Below are 23,031 nucleotides of genomic sequence, written 5' to 3' on the forward strand. Positions count from 1 at the left end.
AAAAATAGAAACTGTATTTCACTTTGAAGCCACGTTAACTGCTTGAACTCTTCAGGGAGACATATTCACACCGCGCAGCTTTGTTTGTAGGCATATTAAAATGGTTCCTGCTCCTCTCTGCGTACTATCTTATTTTGTCAATCTGAGGTCTGGCTGATCCCCAAGAAACTTAAGTATCGCTCTTCTAGCATTTCAGCCTGCCTCAGGTGCATGTCCACCTTGCACAGTAGGCACCTCATAACGTGTAGCTAGGCTGTATTCTTGCGGTACAGTTCTCCTTATAAAGTGCTAAGCAGAAAGGCAAAAGTCGAGTTGTTCCTTTAAAAGTAACGTTTTGTGTTACTTGTTAGCAAGTAGGGTGCTGCACTCCGGAATTTGTAGTTTCTCAGTAAACATTGTGAATAGTGCTCAAATTATCCAGCACGCGAAGCCTTGTTTGTTAAGAGCCACAAAATAGGCCACTTGGCAGCTATGGAGAGAAGCGTTTTTCTGAACTATTGAGAACTACTGATGCTAAAGATGCACTTTCAAACTTTAAGTATCATATTTAAATATGCAAATCATAGATTCATCGAGGAGCCAATTTTGATGAAGGGATTAAGCTTGTGCAGAGATCTTCGCTTACTTTAGCATCTCATAACAGAAACTGAAGGCAGTGTTTAAGTAGAAAAGACATGGTAATATTTAACCAGTGGCAATATAGAGACTGTACACAGGTACAGACAACTTCTTTGGATGGAATCCTATGAATGTTCTACTATTGAAGCACACATAGGGCCAGATTTACAAGAAACTGGCACTGTACTGTGCCAGTGTTGGAACCCAGGGCTGTGCCGTAGCCACAGCCCTATGTTTCTCCCTGCACTGGCGCTAAATTAAGCTCCCTCCGCCAAAGCAGACATCCTTGCACCATAGTGCAAGAGTGTCTGCGTTGAGAGGATTGATTGTTTATGTGCAGGAAGGTTTCCCTTCCGGCACATAAACTATCTACAATGGCTATTTGGCACTTTTATGTGTGCTGAGCACACAAGAAGAACCAAACCTTAATTTTTGAATGATTTCAAAATGATTGTTTATGTGCAGGAAGGGGCAACAATCATCCATGGCATTCTGCTTCTTCTGTGTGGGCTGCAAAATGCAGCCCACGTAGAAAAAGCAAAAAACGAGGAGAAATAAAAGCATTTCTCCTCGTATTGTCATGCTAACACCACCCCTTGGGTGTTGTAAATTTTTGGAACTGCCACAGATTCACGATTTCTTGTAAATCTGGGGCAGCGTCAAAAGCAATGGGTGTTGCGATGGAACGCCCACTGTAACACCTACTGCATGCCCCTCTGACACAGAAAACTGCATTGGAGGGGCCCATATTTACAAGGAGGCATAACAACACAAAAAGTGGTGTTACACCTCCTTGTAAATATGGAAGTTTCAGTGGAGATAGGGTCTAGTAAATGTGGCTCATTGTATTAATAGCAAAGCACACGTGCTTTCTCCCTTATTCATGGAGGCGTTCATTTGTTGGTGTTCAGTACTGATAGTACAAAAATATAATTGGGCCTAGAAGTTAATGTTTTCTAGACACCACAGTTTTGATGGTGAGTGACACACTGGCAGCACAAGGGGCTTATAAATAATAAGCCCCTTAATATCTAAATGTTAACTCAATCTCCTCCCCGCCCGCCCCCCCCCCCCCCAAGCCCCCTGAAAATAAACTTCTAGGACCTCTTTTACAAGAAAGTGGCGTAGACCTGCGTTGCACCCAAATTCTCACTACTGCGCTACATCACTTCTGAAACGTAGGAATGCGCTATATTTATGAAAATACGGCGCAACCCTGTGTTTCCCCTAGCTCAGGCCTTAAAATTAGCTGCCATAGTGCAAGGGTGCCTGTGTTGCAGGGAATGATTGTTTTAATGCAGGGAGGTGTCCATTCCTGCACATAAACAATCAATAATGAATATTTGTTACTTCTATGTGGGATGCCACACACATAATAGTAGCAAATCATCAATATTTAATGATTCTGTGCAGGAAGGGACACCTTCCTGCACATAAACAATCATAAATGGCGTTTTCCTCTTTCTATGTTTGCTGCAGAATGCAGCACACTTAGAAAAAGCAAATACAAGGAGAAATAAAAGTATTTCTCCTCGTTGTGCCATGCTAACGCCACCGCTGGTTAGTTTTTGGCGCTGCCTCAGGTTTACGATTTATCGTAGATCTGGGGCAGTATCAGAATGCAATGGGTGTTGCTGTGGAACGCCCACAGCAACACCCATTGCATGCCGCTTTTAACTCAGAGTGATGCGTGTAAGGGGCAGTATTTACAAGGTGGCGTTAAGCCCTAAAAAGTGGTTTAACGTGGCCTTGGTAATATGGCGCAGGGTATTGCGTCATTGGAGAGTCACTAAATATGACGAGGCCCTTAAGCCACCAGAATTTTTGAAATACTCCGATGGAGCAAGGGCCTCCTACATGAGGCCCCTTGTGGCTTTACAAGGCCATGAAAGTGCCAAGAGGGTCTTAAGTTTGTCATCTACATTTTATGTGTGACTAATTGTTGCTGCCTTTGGAGCAGCATATTTATTGAAGCAAGTGTGTTAAGGTTTTCTTGAGGGAAAATCTCCAAACTCTTTTGTTAAATTGTGTTTAGTCCTATGTAGCTTGCTCTGTATGCTTTAAAATGCAAAATTTGCCATTCTCTCCTTGAAATGTTTTGGGAAGAATTTACAAAGTCCTCTATACAAATACCTCTATTTTTTATCCTGTTTGTTATAAATGGGGTCTTTAGTTTCCAGTCAGTTTACACCAGTGCTTAATTTGTAAATAAAAAACATGCCGGTGCCCAAAGCTCTCCTCCGAAACACAAGGCTGCTGCAATTGAATGTGCAAGAACGTAATACTGAGGTAGGGTAATCATGAAGCCATCTTAGGTCTCTTTGATCCATTTACAGCCACTCCCTGCCCCTTCAGCTGACTCTGGCACCTTTCTTCTTTCTCCCTTTGTGAAGCTTTTTCGTTTTTCTCTTCCTCCATCTTTTTCATATGTGTCGTTTGCTCACAGTAAATGCTTGAGACAGAAAAATAAGTGACGGCCCTAAAAAATAAGTGCCAGTGCCCAGCTACGGAAAGCACCAACACACATTAAGAACTGGTTTACACCCTGTCCAAGTAGGGACCCTCACTCTCGTCAGGGTAAGGGAGATTCACATCTCAGATAACCCCTGCTCACCCCCTTGGTAGCTTGACACAAGCAGTCAGACTTATCTCAGAAGCAATGTGTAAAGTATTTGTACCAACATACACAGTAACACTGTGAAAACACCACAAAAGGACTACCAGTTTAGAAAAATAGGCAATATTTATCTAAATCAAACAAGACAAAAAAGACAAAAGTCCAACATACACAAGAAAAGATATGAATTTTAAAAGATTACATCCCAGTAAAATCACTTCGAAACACAATATCTCCAACTGAAGCTGTCACGACGTCCTTGACGGAGTCTTTCCCAACAGTCTGACGCCATTTGCGAGGAGGGCGGTGCCAGTCACTAAGTGGCATGGACCCCCAGGTACAGTACCTTTGGTAATGAGGAAAAACAAGCTGTTGCTCGGAGTCAGGGAGGTGGGGTGTTGCTGGATCTGGTGCGGTGTCAGCTCCTTACTGCAGAACGAGGGAGGTATGCAGCATCAGTAAAAGACATTGGTTTCTTCTGATCCAGCGGGGGTCGATGAATCCGGTGGTTCAAGACACGTTGGGGTGACCTATCGGGGTTGCGGTCATGCCATGGGGCTACAGGCGCCACTATGGAGTCGGGTGTCACAGACGTAGGTGGCAAGGCACTCCGGACTCATGATATTGTGGGGCTTCAGCTGGGCTGCAGCGGCGTCGGTCATGGTCATCGCACTCCAGCAAGGACCACGGCTTCGGGTTGCAGGCAGCACTGCTGGTTCTGGAGTCAGTGTGCCTTTTTTTTCTTGGTTTCAGACCAGCTTTCACTCCCGACGGGCCCAGGAACTGGATTGGTACCACTTGGCAAGTCAGGGTCCTAAGCAAGAGCACCCAGGTGCTGGCAGGTGAAGTCTTTGCTGTCGCTGAGACTTCTTAGTCGAAGGCAACCTCAGTCCAAGCCCTTGGAGAAAGTTCACAAGCAGGATACACAGCTACGTCAGTATTTGTCCCCTACAAGGCAGAAACAGCAAGTGTAGGCCAGTCCAGCAAAGCACACACAGAAAAGGGGCAGTACCCCTCCTCAGTTCTTAAGCTCTTCTCTTTGTTAGATGTTCCTCTTGATCCAGAAGTGTTCTGAAGTTGTGGGGTCAGATGTCCAATACTTATAATCATGTCTGCCTTTGAAGTAGGCAAACTTCAAAGGAAAGTCTTTGTAGTGCACAAGACCCTTTCTCTTCCTTTCCTTATCCCAGACACACACTAGGGAATTGGAGTCTGCATTGTGTGAGGACAGACAATGCACTTTTAGGTGCAGGTGTCAGCTCCTCCCTCCTGCTGTAACCCGGGAAGACTCATCAGGATATGGAGGACACAACTCCGCTCCCTTTCTGTCACTATCTAGAATGAATTCACAAACAGCCCAGCTGTCATCCTGACCCAGACTTGTATTTATCAGCCAAGCAGAGGCACAGAATGGATAAGCAAGAAAATGCCCACTTTCTAAAAGTGGCATTTTCAAACTGACAATCTAAAAACCAACTTTATCAAAAAAGTCACATGGTTTTCAGTGTTTTTCATGTAAATCTGTAAACTTGCAAGTTATCAATTGTTAATCATGTGTAACTGATTTGTATATAATGTGAGAAAAACCGTAGTGACAGGTCATGCAGAGCTGAAGTGCACTCTGTAGACAGTGTTTTTCTCTCTGTCGTGACAGTTAGTAAAAACTGTCTTTTGAACTGCCAAGAAGAGTCTGCATGGTCATTTCTGAGTCAAGAGAGCATATTCGTTCACCCCACAACAGATTGCTGGGTGTACATGTTGAAGTGCCAAATTAGGATTTTAGCTCCCTTTCTCTGATCTAAAAAATATTTAGCAGGAAGTTTGGAATTGTCAGTGTCATATTTTTTACATACTGGTACTATTAACATATAAATATTGTCTCTCTGCAGGATATCATCACCTCCAATATATTTTATGACATAATTTATTTAATTTCTCTTTATTTTTTAACTAAAATAGCAAAGGTGCAGAATCACTTTGGCTAACAAAAAATACACAACTAAAATACTCAATGTGCGATACTTGGAAAATAGTTGGGAGAAAATTAGATTGAAATTGCAGAGATAGGAACATTTTAAGGAAATTTATGGATAGTGAAATATTATTTATCTATTGGAGAAGCAAATACACGAGTCCTAGTCCAAGGATGCCAAAAGAGAATGAGAAAGTAAACGTGATCGTCGTTGGGTTAATAACACCAGCACTTAGCCAGTTTATGTACACTTTAAGGCATAGGTAGGTGAAAGGAACTGTTGATAAGCCGGTTTGCTGGAATGTATCTGGGCGAGGGTCCAGTGGTTAAATGTGCAAAGACATATGCCGTTTCCAGCTAGGCAGACATTGAAATTAACTGCATTTCCACAAGCATGTTACCTTTATTCCTGTCTTTCCCTTCTCTCTACACTTTTCAATAACCCATCTGAATGCCAGCTGTAGGACATACATTAAACCTATTAATCTTAAAAGAGTAGCTTTGTGTTTTGTTTGTAACAAAAACCTGAAAGAACTGAATAAGAAACAAATTCTGTACGGCAACCTATTCTGATATTTGGTGTAAAGGAAAACATTTCTCCTTTCATTAAATAAACTACCAGTGTACACATTTTAATATTTGATCAAAGAATTCACTGTAAATCTTGGCTAGAGCCATAGTCTTATAACTCTTTTGGATTGAAAAATACTAATTATTATTCTGTGTAGAAAAAGTTTCATAGCTGTATCACTAAGTGTGTGTGTTTGTGAATAGATAATCGGCCCACCTCTAAATATATTTTTAGCCTATTTCAATCAGTCTCTTTTACTTATGTGCATTAGCAATTTTAGTAGTAGTCATTGAACGGTATGAGCAAAATTTTCACTTCAATTTTCTATAATTTAAACACTTTCTCTACCGGGCCATGGACATCTTGGAAGCTATGAGGATTTCTTGTTGGTAGCTTTCCACTGTATTCCTCTTTTTTCAAACAAAGCTCAGGGTGCATGGACCAGCACTGAAATTGAAGGTTCTACCTGCTAGGTAAACAAGTTCCATCAAGCCGATCTGACGGGCGACGTGGCCAGCCAAGCATGGCCCCGGACATGAGCATCTGTAGCTCGGCGGCAGTGGCTCTCGAATGCCCAAGGTGCGGTGATAGGTGCTCAACATAGCCCAAGTCTCCTGGGTGGGGCCGGCACTCATGGAGAAGCCAGGCCAGCCCTGGATGAGGCCTCGGAGGCGATGAACACTGCTGCCATAGCAACTTGAGGCAGCACCAAGATGGCAGTGGTGCACATGGGTGGTGCAGGGCCTCCCTAAGGGTGAGGTGAGACAGCCAAGGGAGGCTTCCGGACTCTCAGACTAAAGAAAGGGCCCACAACACACAGGAGAGACAAGATACAGAGCCCATTGCTGATTGCAGCGACCTGGCACAGTGCTGCGGGTGCACGCCCCTGTAGGTGACGCAGGCCCTCCTTGCACAAGGTTGCCACCGGAGACCCTGAGCAACAGTGAGAGGCCACGATCAGCGGCTGCAGCAGCCGGAGCCCGGGCGTGTCCTATATTGATGGCAGAGAGGAGCGATGCACTGATGGGGATACCCCTTTTTGTGCTCCCACCTTCCCTGCCTGCTTGTGTGCCCTGTGACGCAGATGGGCACCAGACTAGAGGCATAGGTTTGAGGCTCAGGGCAGTACACTGAGGCTGCTCCTCTGATGCAGCTGTGCCTGGGGAGTTGAAACCAGAGTGGTGGAGATGATGATTCCCCAAAGCCATGGGCAGCAGAGATGAGCTGGGTGTGTTCGTGCTGGGTGGGGGCGGGGGATTGACTGCCTCACAAAGACCAGCTGCCATGGTGGCCTGGGTGCTCCCTTCTGGAGGACTGAGGACTCAGCCTTCTGGGAATTTGGGATTTGGGTTGGCACATGGCTGGACCTTCAGGGGGCAGGCTTGGACCCTAGTGTCTGACAGTCCCTGGGCTTCTGGCAGGAGTCACAGACTTGGAGGTACCTGCTTGAGAAGTAATATACACCATGGTACGCACCAAGCTGGTGCGGCTGAGCTTGCCACCTGAGGTGAAGCAGGGCCAGATGTCCATACGAGACACTGACGAGCCCCTGTCGACCAAAGGAATGGAGGCACACGTGTTGGCAATACTGATGGCCATTGGAGACACTAAGATTGTGCTGGCAATACTGATGGCCATTAGAGACACTAAGATTGTGCTGGAAAGCAAAATTGATGCATTGGCCCTTGATCTGTGACTTCTTCAGGCGGCTCATAAAAAATTGGCAGACTTAGTGGGTGAGTTGGAGTCTGCCCTGACACACTTGTAGACAGTTGCCCAACACCATGAGAAACAAATTCAGTCCCTGCAGCAATCAGTGGTGCATTTCCAGGAGAAAGTGGAGGATGCCGAGGGTTGTTCCCAATGTAATAATATGCAAGTGGTTGGCCTGACGGAATGGTCTGAGGGACCCAGTGTGGAACTTTACCTAGAGGAGTGGTTGCTGAAGGTGGTCATTGAAGGCAAGGCCTCCGGGTTATTCATGGTGGAGAGGGCCCATAGAGTGCCGGGTGGCCCACTGCAGCTGTGGGTATCCCAAGGGCAGTGATAGACAGACTCCTCAACTTTCAGCAGCCTTCTGCACCGTATCCCACCACATACTGGTCGAAAGACTCCACTACATCAGCATCCAATGGGAGGCACTCAGATGAGTCACCTCCTTCCTCACCGGAAGAACCCAGAGTATCCACCTCCTACCTTTCACATCTGAATCAAGGTGGATCACCTTTGGTGTCTCTAAGGGCTCATCCCTCAGATCCACGCTCTTCAACACACATATTACATTGCAGGCCAACAACATCAGATCCCACTGTCTGAACATGATTTCCTATGCAGGCAACACCCAACTCATCCTCTCACTCACAGATGACCTCCCCACCACCAGAACCAACTTCCACAGAAGCATGACAAGGGTTGCTGACTGAATGAAGAATAACTGCCTGCAGCTAAACACAGACATGACAAAAGTACTGATCTTTTGCAATCTCAGCAACACATGGAACATTTCCTGGTGGCATCAGACCTAGAACCCGCACCCACTCCCTCCGAACATGGCAGAAACCGCAAACATCATTGACAACAAGATTATCATGAAATCACAGATCAATGCCTTCTCCGCCTGCTTCCTCACTTTGCGCATGCTAAGTAAGATCTTCAAGTGGCTACTCCTACACATGAGGCACACGTGACACAGGCCCTCATCATCAGCCGACTGGACTATAGCAGCGCCCTCCACGTAGAAATCACTGCACACCTCCTACAGAGACTTCAGCCCATACAGAACACCCTCAGCCAGACTCATCCATTGCCTTCTCTGACGAACCCACATCACACCCCACCCCAGGCAACTCTACTGGCTCCCTGTGCAGAAGATATGCAATTCAGCTGCTGATCCATGCATACAAGGCTCTACACAACCAAGGACCTGTGTACATTAACACCCCCCGAACTTACAACAACCATCAGAAGATTACGGTCAGCTTTCCTTTAATTTGCCCATACTCCACTCCTTCTCTCGTATCGCAGAAAAAACCTGGAACATCCTCCCCACACACATCAGACCATCACCTCACTTCTGGAATTCTGAATGACCCTCAAGACCTGGCTGTTCGAATACGTTTCTGGGACCTGCAAGCACATGGATAAGCTATCGGGTAATAAGCTGCTCTTTATAAATTCTGATGGATTGATTGATTGACCTTTTGGGACATAGATGACATCCTGCAACATGCCTGTGCACATGGGCCTTGGCAGGTAGATGGGTGGTCAGTCAATATTTAGCCTGGCTATCCAGGGTAAATATTTTCCAGTAGGGCAAATCCGCTGGGTGCACAAAGCTTGGGCTAGTTGGTAGTCCAGAGGGCCCCACCCCTGTCTCTGAAGGCAACTGCAGCCCTTACTCAGAGAAAGTTTTCTATTTAAGCTACAGTTAAGATGTTGGGGCGACAGGCATCTCAGACATTGGGGAGGTGGGTAGTTCTGAGCCCGAAGCTTCAGGTGATTGTGAGGGTGAGTTAATTGGGGGGAGGGGCACAAACAAGTTTGAGGGCATGCATGCTACAGCATAGATCCTGCCAGGATAGGACCGGAGAAGTGGGAAATGGGTTAGGTGGTAAATGGAGAACACAGCGCAAGCCAGCTCAAGTTGATGCCTTGACCTGAAGATCCTCTCCCAGAATGCAATTATATTGGATGATAAACTCAAGAGAGGGGTGGTACGGAAATACCTGCTGTGACATGACCCTGTTAAAGTCATGGTGCAGGAGACTCACATACTAGGTAAAACTGTAAGTTCCTGGGGCACGCAGATATGTTTTAGTGGCACATGCAGGATTTACTAAGGGATCCTGGGGGATGGAAATCCTGGCACGTCAATCCCTTCTGCTTGAGGTCATTAAAATATGGGTCAGTGAGAATGGGTGGCAGGCCACAAACATGGGCGATGTTAAGGTGAAGACCTGATGCTGGGCTCGTGGTATTTTCCTCCAGGCCAGCAGTCTGAGGGTCTGGAACACTTGGCGTCCTGGATAGCGGGTACCCAGTTGCTCTGTCAATCATTGGGGGCGATCTCAAACTGGCACTACAGGGGGACCTTGACAGGGTGATGAGAATGAGAGAGAGGCCTAGACCAGACTCACGAATGGCCACGTTTGTGGAAGCCATAGGGTTGACAGACCTGTTGGGGGAGACACATCTGGGGCAATGCCAATATTTTTATGTGGCCATCTCTATGGGTACTTTTCCCAGACTGGATTACCTCCTGGTACCTAGACACCAGACGAGCAGATTCACCCACACGGACTCCCTCCACCAAAGGATTTTGGACCATTTGCCTTTGACTACAGTTTTTTAGATGGGCATACCAGGGCTGAAGACGACTTGGCCATTTGAAACCTGAGAACTGACGGTCAGAGACAGTAGACAACTGCTGGTCATAGCTACCAATCTTTATTTTGAGGAGAACGAGGGATCTGTCCAATCTTCTACTCACTTATGGGAGGCATATAAAACCATCCTTAGAGCACAGATAATAGTACATTTGGTGAGCGAGAGACAAATGAGGAAGCTGGAAATGTAGGAAGCTTGATGAGCACCTCATACAAATGGAGGGTGACTTTGTCAATTCTTCCTCAACAGAATTCACCCGCAGAATACGGTGGTGAGGCAGGACTATATAAACCTGGTAATCCAGGAGGCCAGGGCCCAGTTTCCTGCCACACAAAGGCAGACCCTACAGAGTAGGCAACAAGGCTGGAAGCTCCTGGCATGGCTGGCTAAAAAAGAGGAGGGACAAATGTGGAATACAGGATTTAGCACTGGGGAGTCAGGGTTGAAAGAGACCCCTCTGGCGATTGCACAGGTATTCACTGATTACTTGGAGGAGCTCTATAGGTACTGGGTCAGTCGGAGAGATCTGGATGACTTAATTACTGGTCTTCTGTCCCCCCCCGGCTTGGCCTTGACCAGAGGGACCTGTTGGAGAAAGAGATCACTGAGGGGGAGGTGGCTGAGACTATCTCTGAGTCAACCAATGGCAAGACTCCTGGCCCCAATGGCTTTCTTCCTTAATTCCTCAAATGTGTAAAATCCAAAGTAGAGAGACTGATAATTAACATGTTTATCTGATAGAGACTTCTAGTTGCAGATTCCTTACCTTAGAATTTTACCTCAGGTGTCAGACTGGATCCAGAGATTTTTCTTCGAGCAATACCCTTGCGTGTCGGTAGGTGGCATTGGTCGACTCCGCGGGCATCGTGGTCGCCGTGATGACGTCGGGAGTAGTACATATACGCCGCCCTTGTGCAGTGACAATAGTTCCTTTCTTTCTGTGCCACGCGCTGATCCGGAGAGAGCTACCATAAGCTATTTTTTGGCTGAATTCGACCGTTTTTTTGAGCTTTTTTGGTACGACTTTGGTGCGTCGAGAATGTCCCCGAAGACTGGGTTCAGGCCTTTTGAGGACTGCCATCAGATGATGTCGGTGACTGATCCTCATCGCGTTTGTCTGTGGTGCCTCGAGCATGACCACGACCCGAAGTCGAGCTCAGAGTGTCAGGCCTTGCACCCGAAAGCTTTGAGGGAGCGGTCCCTAAAGCTAATGGCAGCCCGGCACTCAACTCCACGTACGTCGCGGTCTCGCTTGAGAGGATGGTCTTGAGATCGGTCGCGGAGTCATCACCACTCGTCTTCTTCGAAGTCCTCGGGTCAAGGCAAGAGGAAGTCCCATCGCTCTCCGACTTCACCCCGTCACTTGGCTGACGCGACGCGGGACGAGCGTCCAATCACTAGGCCTTCGTCCTGGGAGCCTACATCTGGGTCGACTCTGCGCTTCCCCGAGTTTCCCGGAGCTAGAGCGACCCCCGCCCAACTTAGAGTTTTACACGGCCATGCGCCTCATCTTTGGGCGGGCCGACCCTGATACGTCGCCTTCGGGCCCAAGGGGTTCGGCTGAGGGGCATTCGGGTCCGTGTTGATGGCTTCGGGCCCGGCCACCGTGCGCGGGTCCGCACCGACACCGGTCGCACCATCGAGACCTTCCCCGGCACCGGGTCGATTATCGACGCTCCCGACGTCTGTAGTGCCCACTATCGACGTCGACCCAATTCGGAGCGGCATCGGCCGATGCTGCCATTGGCTTCGGTGGGCCCTATTCGGCTGAGGTCAGATTCAGACCCATTTTCCTATGGGTACGAATACGGGGAGGAATTTGGGGGGTTCCCTGGACCCTTATGAATACCAAGATGACCCTACTATGGACTGAGCAGAGGACTTGGGCGAAGCCAGTGGTCTGGATACTTCTCCTGACACTGGCATGCTGTCTCCTCCTACTGTGGCGACAGCGGAGGGAGCTACTTATAGTATGGTGGTTAGTAGGGCGGCTGAAGTCCTTGGCTTTGAGCTACCTACTGTGGAAGTCAGGTCTAATCTCCTGACGGATATGCTTCAGCCTGGGGCTTCTAACTTCAGAACCCTTTCTCCCATTCAATGAGGCCCTCACTAATGTCCTTTTGGGTACATGGTCCAAACCCAACACAGGGGCTCCTATGAACAGGACTATCGCTCACCACCATTGGCCTGCGCCGAATGACCCAATGTTCCTGTCTCAACATCCTACGCCTGAGAGTCTTGTAATCCAGGCTTCCTCTTCTTCTGGCGGGTTCCCTTCTACACCCCCGGATAGGGAATCCAAAAGGCTGGAACAATTTGGTAAGAAGTTGTTTTCTTCCTCCAGCCTAGCACTGCGGTCTGTGAACACTGCATGTCTTTTGGGCCGTTATTCCCACTCACTGTGGGATACGTTTGCGCAAGTCCAGCCGCAAATACAAAAGGCCCGTGCTATCGTCTCCCAAGCAGTGAAAGATGGGAGAGACACGGCAAAGTTCACCATCTGTTGTGGGCTGGATACAACCGACTCTCCGGGCAGATCGGTTGCGACGACAGTGGCCTTACGGCCCCATGCCTGGTTACGTACTTCTGGCTTCTCGGGGGATGTCCAACAGTCACTCATGGACATGCCCTTTGATGGCACTCGTCTCTTCAGAGACAAAGCGGACCCAGCCTTGGAGATATTCAAGGATTCCCGGGTTACGGCTCGGTCCCTTGGTCTTTCCTCTGCCACACGCTCACCACAGTCCGCTTTTCGTCCCTTTCGTGGACACGGAAGGGGCACCCTGTCGCGTCCTCAACCCAGCCACTGTGCCATGCACTCTGGACAGCCTATGCGTGGCCGTGGGACAGGGAACCAGAGGTCTGTCCAGTCCGACTCTGCCCCCGCTGCAGCCTCCAAACCCTCCTAGTCCATCCTATCCCGCCTAGTTGGTGGCAGGATCCGCCATCACCTGCCCCACTGGGAACATATCACCACAGACAGGTGGGTTTTGCAGATCATTTGGAAGGGCTATTCCCTCCCTTTCGAATCTGTACCACCACACATGCCACCATCTTTCCATCATCTTCCGAAGGATCATTTGGTGCTTCTCCACTAGGAAGTCACGTCTCTCTTGACCAAGGGAGCTATAGAAAGGGTCTCTGTGGCAGAAGTAGGTTGTGGTTGTTATTCCCGCTACTTTCTGATACCAAAGAAGGACAAGGGCTTACTTATTATCCTAGGTCTTCGGGACCTGAACTACTTCCTCAAGAAAAAGTTCAAAATGCTCACCCTGGTTCAGGTTCTGTCTGCCTTGGATCCAGGAGACTGGATGGTAGCGTTGGACTTGCAGGACGCTTATTTCCACATCCCCATCCTGCCTGCCCACAGACGTTACCTACAATTTGTGGTAGGTCGCGAGCACTTTCAGTTTACTGTGCTTCCTTTCGGCTTCACCAGCGCCCCTCAGGTGTTCACGAAAGTGGTGGCGGTGGTTGCAGCTCATCTGCTCAGGTTAGAGGTCTCAGTCTTCCCCTACCTAGACGACTGGCTGTTAGAGGCGCCTTCGCCCCTGACAGTTGTCTCCCACCTTCAGACTACGGCAAAACTCCTGCACCAGCTGGGGTTCACTATAAACGTGCCGAAGTCACAGCTGACTCCCTCTCAGATGCTCCCTTTAATCGGAGCTGTTCTGGACACAGTGCAGTTTCGGGCTTATCCTCCCGAAAAGCGAGTCCAAGACATTCAGGCTATGATTATCTTTCAGCCGTGGGCTTGGGTTTCGGTGAGACAGACTCTGAGGCTGCTGGGCCAAACGGCCTCCTGCATCCTACTAGTAACACATGTCAGGTGGCATATGTGGGCACTGCAGTGGGACCTGAAGTTCCAGTGGGCGCAGCATCAGGGAAATCTCTCTGACATAGTCCAGATCTCGGAGGGGACTGCGAAAGACCTGCAGTGGTGGCTTTCGAATCCCAATTGGGTCAATGACAGATCCCTCTCCCTTCCCCAACCAGATCTCTCTATAGTGACAGATGCGTCACTTCTGGGGTCGGGCTGCCACATGGGAGAGGCGGAGATCAGAGGCCTCTGGTTTTTGGCGGAGTCGGACTCCACATAAATATGCTGAAGCTCTGGGCGATCGGGCTTGCGTTGAAAGCATTCCTTCCCTCTCTCAAAGGGAAAGTGGTGCAGGTGTTCGCGGACAACACTACCGCCATGTGGTACTCCAACAAACAAGGTGGGCTAGGGTCCTGGACCCTTTGTCAGGAGGCACTACGCCTCTGGACATGGCTGGACCATCAGGGCATTACCCTGATGGTTCAACATCTGGTGGGCTCTCTCAACGCCAGAGCGGACGAACTCAGCCGCTGGCGCACTGTCAATCCCGAATGGCGTCTCCATCAGGAGGTGGTTCAAGGTCTCTTTCTCAAGTGGGGAGAGCCTTGGTTAGATCTGTTCGCCTCTGCAGAGAACGCGCAATGTCAGCTATTTTGCGTGTTGGAGTTTCCAAGGAGGCACTCGCTCGGAGACGCTTTTCGTCTTGTGTGGAGCTCCGGCCTCCTTTACGCCTTCCTGCCTATCCTTCTTCTGCCCAGAGTTCTCAAGAAAATCAAGTACGACCGGGCCCAAGTTATCTTGGTGGCTCCAGAGTGGGCTCGAAGAGTGTGGTATCCAGAGCTATTGAGCATGTCCATCGATCCTCCCCTCAGACTTCCTCTTCGGGCGGATCTTCTGTCGCAGCAGCAGGGGACTGTCCTCCACCCGAACCTGTCCAACCTCCACCTTCATGTGTGGAGATTGAGCAGCAACAGTTGATGGCATTTGCCCTTCCACCCGAAGTATGTAATGTTATCTTGCCAGCCAGGCGTCCATCGACTAAAACTGTACACGCCTGTCGTTGGAATAAATTTGTGGCATGGTGCACCAACAAATCTGTTAACCCCCTTTCTTCCCCTCTTTCAGAGGTTCTTCTGTTCATTATTTCTTTAGTCCAGCAGGGCTCTGCTTTGGGTACCCTTAAAGGGTATTTGTCTGCCATTTCCGCCTTTCTTAGGCTTCCTGATCAGCCCTTACTCTTTAAATCTCCTATTGTGAGTAGGTTCTTAAAAGGGCTCACCCACTTATTTCCTCCCACTCCCTTCATCATGCCTCAGTGGAACTTAATCTTGTACTTACTTACTTGATGTGTACCCCCTTTGAGCCAATGCATAGTAGTCCCTTGTGGCTCCTCACATTCAAAACTGTCTTTCTCATCGCTATCACCTCTGCTCGCAGGGTGAGTGAGCTTCAGGCCCTTTCTTCAAAGCCTCCATACTTGTCTGTACACCCTGACAAAGTGGTGTTATGCACTAGAGCTTTCTTCCTTTCTAAGGTGGTTACACCATTTCTTGTAGGCCAGTCCATCCCTTTGCCTACCTTCTACGCACCCCCACATCCTTCCCATGAGGAGGAGAGACCGTCTGGACCCATAAAATGTGTTGGCATTCTACCTCAATCGTACGAAAGATTTCCGGGTTTGTCGATCAACTCTTTGTTGACTATGTGGGTGCGAAGAAAGGGAAGGTGGTGCAAAAGCGTACCATCTCTCGATGGGTGCTTCTTTGCATCAAAGTGTGCTACTCTTTGGCTAAAAAGCAACCTCCTGATGACTTGCAGGCTCATTCTACCAGAGCAACTGCTGCATCCACTGCGTTAGCACACGAAGTTCCTGTCCTGGACATCTGTCAGGCAGCTACGTGGGCATCCCTGCACACGTTTGCTAAGCATTACTGCCTGGATAGTCAGGTCCATTGAGACGGCTATTTTGGCCTTTCGGTCCTACAGGACTTTCTTGTATGATCTTGGTTCGCAGCCCACCACTTAGGATGGCATTGCTTGGGTATCTATTCTAAGGTAAGGAATCTGCAACTAGAAGTCTCTATCAGATGTACAAGTTACTTACCTTCTGTAACGAAATATCTGGTAGAGAAATATTCCATTTGCAGATTCCTTACCGCCCACCCATCCGCCCGCTTGCGAACTGATTTTTAGGGACAGGGATTCCCTCTTTCATGTCCTTAGCTCTGGCGCATCAATCTCAGTGTTCTTAGCGGCTCTGCGCTCTGGCATGGAAAGTCATTCAAAAAAACTGACGTCACTGCGCAAGGGTGGCGTCTATGTACTGCTCCCGACGTCATCACAGCAACCACGATGCCTGCGGAGTCGACCAACGCCATCTACCGATGCGCAAGAATATTGCTCGAAGAAAAATCTCCGGATCCAGTCTGACGCCTGGGGGAATATTCTAAGGTAAGGAATCTGCAACTAGAATATGCCTCTGCCAGATATTTCGTTACTGAAGGTAAGTAACTTGTATACCAAGGCCAGGGAGTTGGGTAGTTTGCCGGTGGACCTTAGAGAGGAGACGATTGTCTTGATTCACAAAGTGAAACAACCAACGGACAACTGCACCTCTTATAAACCAGTCTCATTGACAAATGTGGAAATGAAAGTTCTAGGGAAAATCACGGAAAAATACCTCACACTGGTGGTGGACTCTCTAGTCGCCTGAACAATCAAGGTTTGCGCTTTTAATATTTGTGGTGGCATTGGAGACACTGACAACCTGGATCTGCATGATTCACTGATACAAGGTCTCCACTGGGACCCGGGAGGAGAAGGTAATCATATTTGCTGCCCTGCAAAAAGAATAGGAGCTGAGAGGGAGACAGGTCTTGAGATATTAGCAGATGCGGTATATCTTGGGGAAACATGAAGCCTTCCAGGAGGAAATAGAGAGGAAACCCAGCTAGAATACAGATTTTTGGGCTCCCCTCTGACGAGCCATGTGGTGTCCCAAATTTATTCTATGCTGCAGAATAATGGTCCTCCACCAATTGATCCACTTAGGGAGGGATGGAAGAGAGACATGGGTAGACTTGAAGGCGATGCCTTTGGACAAGAGGTTAGGTACTCAAGCAAGGTCACGATCAGGGCAGGGTCCTGATTGGTGTAGCTTAAAATATTTCACAGGGTATATTATAAGCAAATTCAGCTAATCTTCGGGGGGGGGGTGAAAAATCCCGTATAATATGTCCTGCTTTTCAGTAATTAGGCGTTGATGGTGGCTTTAAGGTTCTTCTTAAACACTGAGAGCAGGAGTGGGAAGAAGGCATGGCCTGGGGAATGGGGCAGAAAGGTTGGTATACCAAATGAAGGGTTGCCTAAATACATATTAAAACATATGGGCTCTACAGGTGGAAGGTAGAGAGGAAACTGGGTAGAGTTCCAGGGGAGGAACGAGATGGGGTAGGAGGGTCCAGCTTGGGCCAAAGATGGAGCCCGAGGGCCCAACGGGCAGTTGGAACATTTCCAGGATGCTGCAGTGAACAATAGTCCAGTCCTGGAATGATAGGATGTATTGCACTTTGGTAGATGATGTGCTTGTCTACATGCCTTCTGCACTGAGGAAGGGGGGAATGTTTTGTCATCTCTTTTTGCCAAAACCAAGTAAAAAGATCTTTAAAAAAAAAAGATTGTCTTACTCTTGGGATAAATTCCCTTAACATTTAGGCTGATTATGTGTCTATAGTTGACCGCCTGTCCTTGTGAAGTGACAAACATCTTCTGAGCTGCAAAGGAAGTGAGAAGTTACTGGTGATGATTGATTCCATTGTTAGGAGGGAATCCTCAAAGAATAAAGGGCTGATGAGGTTATCATCTTCTCGAGTGACGTGATAGGGGGTCAACAAAGTGATTGGATATATGGAATTGGACTCACAGGAGAAAATAATGATTAGCCTCATGGAGGAGCCGGTGGCCCTGGTTTCATTACAACCGATACATGATAGTTTAGTGAGGCCTTCAGAGTGTTGACGCAATGTCAGATGTTAGAAATGTGCCCTTCCGTCAGGGTTATTCTGGATTTTCTCTGTCTAACACTATTTGTGCTGTCAAAAGAACTTGGTGCACTTGACTCCTGATAACAATGGGTAAAGAGCTTGTGCTCCTCCTTTTAACATGTTAATGTTACATTCTTAATTTGCATCTTTAACTTACCTACAAACTAATGGCACATGGTACAGACTTCACTCAGGGCCTGTAAGTTAAATGTCACCATTGGCTCCAGCACCCATTGTGCCACCTACTGCAGTGATAAGGGAAACATGACTGGAGGGATGACAGATGTAGCACAACTGTGCAGGTCTAAACTCCATATTTGATCTGTCTGTATTTTTTTATACAGGTCTCAACCTTCCTTAATAAATCACCTCTTCAGGTGGCCTTACTGACCATAAGGCAGTGTGCATGGTATATAAAAGTAGGATATGTGAAAGTTTAATATTAAACATGCCCTTGCAGTGAAAAAACCTAAAAGCTATTCACACTGTAGCACAGTTGGTCGTTCCATAGGAAAGAAGTTGGATGCCATATTAAGTTTAGTAAATGTTATCTCCGGGTACGAAACAGCTACAGATTTCACTTACTCACCTTATCTAATAATCCTATTTCCTACACTGGGAATACAGTGTTTTGTGGGGAACCCCAACACCCTCTGCTGTCACAACTGCCAATGTAAGGGCAGTGGGTATGGCGGCAGCCCACATACATGAGGAGTAGGGGTGGGTGGAACTAATCACTATACACATAGAGTTGGCGGAATTCAGGAACTCTGCGCTGTGAGTGTAACGTGTGGTTCCTGATAAATTCCATCATCTGGCGCGCGGTGGAAAGATTTTTTTGTTGGCATGCACAAGAATTGTTTTGGCACGCACTGGCGAGCACCACAATACCTTCAGGCCACTTGCTTGTGAGAGATTTCGTACCTGCTAGTGCAACTTCTGTCCACAATCGTGACTTTTATTGGTTGACAGTGTTAGAGAAGCCAGGTAGTCAAGCCAACAAACTTTTTGTAATGGAGGGGCAAAGCTATGATGACTGTGAGTCATTTGAAGCGCAATGAAGCAGTAGACTAAACTGATCAATGAAGGACATCTCATTTTGGTTGGCGAATGCAGCGGAACTGTCCTCATACTACTTTTCTGTCATGCTGCACTGTAATCAAAACCGCTAATATGCTGAACAATACATACAACACAACATAGGTGAGGGGCGTCCACCATGACCATTGCCAGTCTTCTGTTTTAGTGTTTGAGCATGAGCAAGAAAAAGGAACCCTCCTCAACAAGCAAACGTAGAATAGCTTTCTTGGGTCTGCAATCTTCACCGCAGAGTATCTGAAATCTATTCTTCTAGTCTTACAGTACCAGTCCACAGGATATGTAAGGTAGGAAAGAGAAAAAAGCTTAATAACAAAGCAGAAGAAAGCTACAGATTAGTCCAGACAGGTATAAGTCAGCTACAGAAACATGGAATATAGAAAAACGGATAATGCACGTATAGCGAGAATTAACAATAATTAATAAACAATAACTAGAATGAAGAGGAAACATTATTCTGAATGTGCAGAGGTAAAAGTTAGGGAAATAGTATTAACAGGAGGACTGGGGACCAGCAGATCTGTCAGCTGCGAAACTGCTGGTGGCGGGCCTCAGCCTGACCTTCTGATCTCTTTTTTGTGCCCTTGGGTGCTGATGTAAGAAATAAAGATGGTAACAAAAATTAGGGGTACAGTTATTCTCCAAGAAAAAAGTTTGACAAGCAAAGGCAAATGTAGTAACATATTGTACTTTTCAAATGCTGCTGGATGCTCTTCACTCCAGTTCTCATTCGCATGCACTGGTGCACCCTTCCCCACAGCAGCCGATGCTCCTGCAGGCCTTACCCACTACCCGGCCTGCTGACAGCATGGAGGGGAGCTGTGGCGCTGCACAAAAAAAGACAAAAAAATGGCGTGGGCTGCACCTCTTGGTGGCATTGGAACCTGCAAGGTGTGAGGTTAAGAGCCGCACTGGTGCAGCCTTTCCCATGCTCTCCCATGCCGCTTTGGGGGTGGAAAAAAAAGAAAGAATAAGGAAGGAAGGAAGAAATTAGGAGGGAAAGGGAAAACCAAAAAAGTTACAAAAGTCACAGAAAAATAAGAGACAAAAACATAAACTACACAAACACACACTAATATAATAAAGGTAAATGAAGGGTGGATGAGTGGGTTCGAGGCAGATTAAAAGGATTTAGGGTAGATTAATAAAATAGGTCCAGCACCATGCATAGACCAGGTAAAACAAAATGGCCGCATGCACGCAACCACGTGGCGACGTTGACACTTGCTTTGCAGCACGGAACGCGCTATTGGCACCAAGCAGCGAGAACAGGCAGCTGAGCAAATTCCACCTGTTCGTGGAGTGAGCAAGAGTTCTCTTAGAGGTCCACTCAGCCGAATTACACAGAGCAGAACTCTGCGAGTTATGCCTAGACCTGATGAGGAGGAACTATACCGAGAGGGCTTGTTGCCCTTTAAGATGCCTAGAAAAGGGATATGCCCATGTTTAATAACTGATAGCTACAGTGCCTGAAAGGGGCATTCTGCCTTCGATTTAGATGGCCCTAACTCTGTGCCTGAACTCTGGAAAAAATGTGCAGCAGGGATTATGCACAAGCTGCTGTTCTATCAGATGGGGTTGTCATCTTTTTGTAGACCTGTGTTTAATGTGCACTTGTCAAGCCATGTTTAATCTGATAACTACAGAGTGCTGAGACATGGAATACTGCTGTTAACATGCAAGCATGCTTCTTTTCCACTGATTGATCTTCAGGTACTTTTTAAATTTGCCTTCAATGTGAAGCCTGTTTCTTTCAGCCTGGTAGCTGGTGAGGCTTGCCCCACCCAAAGTGCAGTTGACAGTTTTTGACGTTTGGGTCACTTTTATGCTTAAGTTTATAGAACATTTCTCTGCCTAATTATCTAAGCCAAATTTGTATCTTTTTACCCAGCATGTTGTTTTTTTTTTTTAAGATTTGCAGAGTTTGTGATTTTCCTTAAAGGAAACCAAGTAAATAGACAAAATATAACGTTTTGGGTTTTAGTTTGGACAATGGGGAAGAAGTGCTGTACATGAAAGTGTATTTTTTAATAAAAAAAAATACATCAACTAAAGGTTTCCTCTGCTAAATTCACTATCCTCCCAACGTTCAAGAACAAGCATAGAAATAAAATAAAAAACACATTTTTAAGTTGTAGTTGTTTTTTCGTATTTGTTTGTGAACCCCTATCTACCCAAAGGCAATCTGACACATTTTGAAACACTAATTTTTCAAACATATCTGAGTGGATGGATACCAAACCAAGCTAAGGCATTCCTCTGAGTGAAGTTTTAGTTTTATACCAGGTTGGTATCATTCAAACAGAAGGTTTTTCTGTAGCAGGGAGCCAAGATGCCCATGAAATTACAATGCTGCTTTTGTGCAATCCCCGTTGTTTTTTTTTTTTTTTCCTTCCAGACCAAGCTGCATCAAACTTTCTGTGCCAAACCTAAAGAGGTTACCCATTTATGGTTAAATTTGAAGCAGATATATCAAATAGTAATAAAGATATTAATAAACCAAAATGGCTTTTGATGGAAAGTCCAACCTAAACATAACTACAGAATAACTATTGCCATACCTTAAAAATAATTATTCTTCCTCTGGAGTTATTTATGTATTGTTTATTCATTGAATTGTTGCAAACATGCATTTGCTTCCAAAATCGTATATCAGTAACATGCTGCCTGGATTTTGTAATTAAAAATGTAACAGTGAGAACATTTAAAATTAGTGTTGCATATCAAAAATCTGCCGAGAGATAATTCCGCCCAGAATTTATGATGTCTTTTTAATACTTTCCTTTGGACAGGTCTGTCAGAAGTCCGATTACCAGCAAAAGAATAGCAAATATAATCGAACATATGACATATGAGGTATATAAATATGCAGCGAGAGGGCTGTATGAGGAACACAAATTCTTGTTCACTCTACTTCTGACCCTGAAGATTGATATGCAGAGCAACAAAGTGAAGCATGAAGAGTTTCTGACACTCATTAAAGGCCAGTACAGTGGGCAGTATTCTTAAGCAAAAAACGTTTTTCAGTATGTTTATGTAATGCCATTGTCTTTCTATTATACATAGTTACTAGTAACTAGTGTATTTGTATGCGATGGAAGATTTTCATAACACTTCCTGGAAAAAAATATTTTCCCTTTTCACAATGCTTATTAAGATTTTGTATATGTTGTATATGCTTAAAACAACATATAGTAATAACAAAGCAATAATGACATGGTCCTGATCTTTGTAACTGCCAGTTAGTTCTCAAACCACTGAGGCCCCAGGGTTGCCTGCATTGTCCGCTGGGAGAGTACGTAGTAATGCATTTAAATGGCATGAGCTTTAAAGTTCTTAATGGCCGTTTACACTATGATGCCCTCCCCCTCCCCCTTTCCCCAACCCCCGCTGGACAAGATCGGACGGACAGTCTCACTCCTACTTGGATTATAGTATTTGAAAAATGTATTTGTTTCCCCTTAATTAGATATAAGCAACTGAGGAAAGACTATAGGAAGGCTGTTTATGATGACCGTCAGACTCATCTCAATCAGTTTTGGGCTAAACTTTTAAGTGTGAGTAAAGATCCATCTTCTAAGACATTTTGGTCCCTTATTAATAACCTACATAGTAATCAAGGGGGTATTGGCACTGTTAATATTTCTAAAGGAGTCTGGACGTCCTATTTGATTACTCACTTCTCTGCAAGTGAACAGGATGAGAAACTGTTGAATGAGGGGGCGTATTGCACCACTGCTGCTCTGGTTAAGTCTTGCTCTCTGTCCACTGGGTTTGCGTTTTCACCTCATGGTGTGAAGATTTCTTTTCAATCACATCTCCCTCATATCATCTCCAGGGCTAAGCGAGATGGAGCCCAGGTCCCAATGGCCTGCCACAGACGTTGAAACAGGATTCTTCTTTTTG

General features: G+C 46.6%; 1 protein-coding gene across 1 annotated transcript in view; it reads left to right on the plus strand.

The window, feature by feature from the left end:
• DNAH5 (dynein axonemal heavy chain 5) overlaps positions 1-23,031 on the plus strand; it is a 4,110,061-nt gene that overhangs the window by 3,699,414 nt on the left and 387,616 nt on the right. Inside the window, exon 68 of the mRNA XM_069219645.1 lies at positions 21,918-22,108. Coding sequence (XP_069075746.1) covers positions 21,918-22,108 — 191 coding nt within the window. The remainder of the gene's footprint in view (positions 1-21,917; positions 22,109-23,031) is intronic.

The sequence above is a fragment of the Pleurodeles waltl genome, chromosome 2_2 (assembly GCF_031143425.1).
Source record: "Pleurodeles waltl isolate 20211129_DDA chromosome 2_2, aPleWal1.hap1.20221129, whole genome shotgun sequence".
NCBI classification, from domain to species: Eukaryota; Metazoa; Chordata; class Amphibia; order Caudata; family Salamandridae; genus Pleurodeles; species Pleurodeles waltl.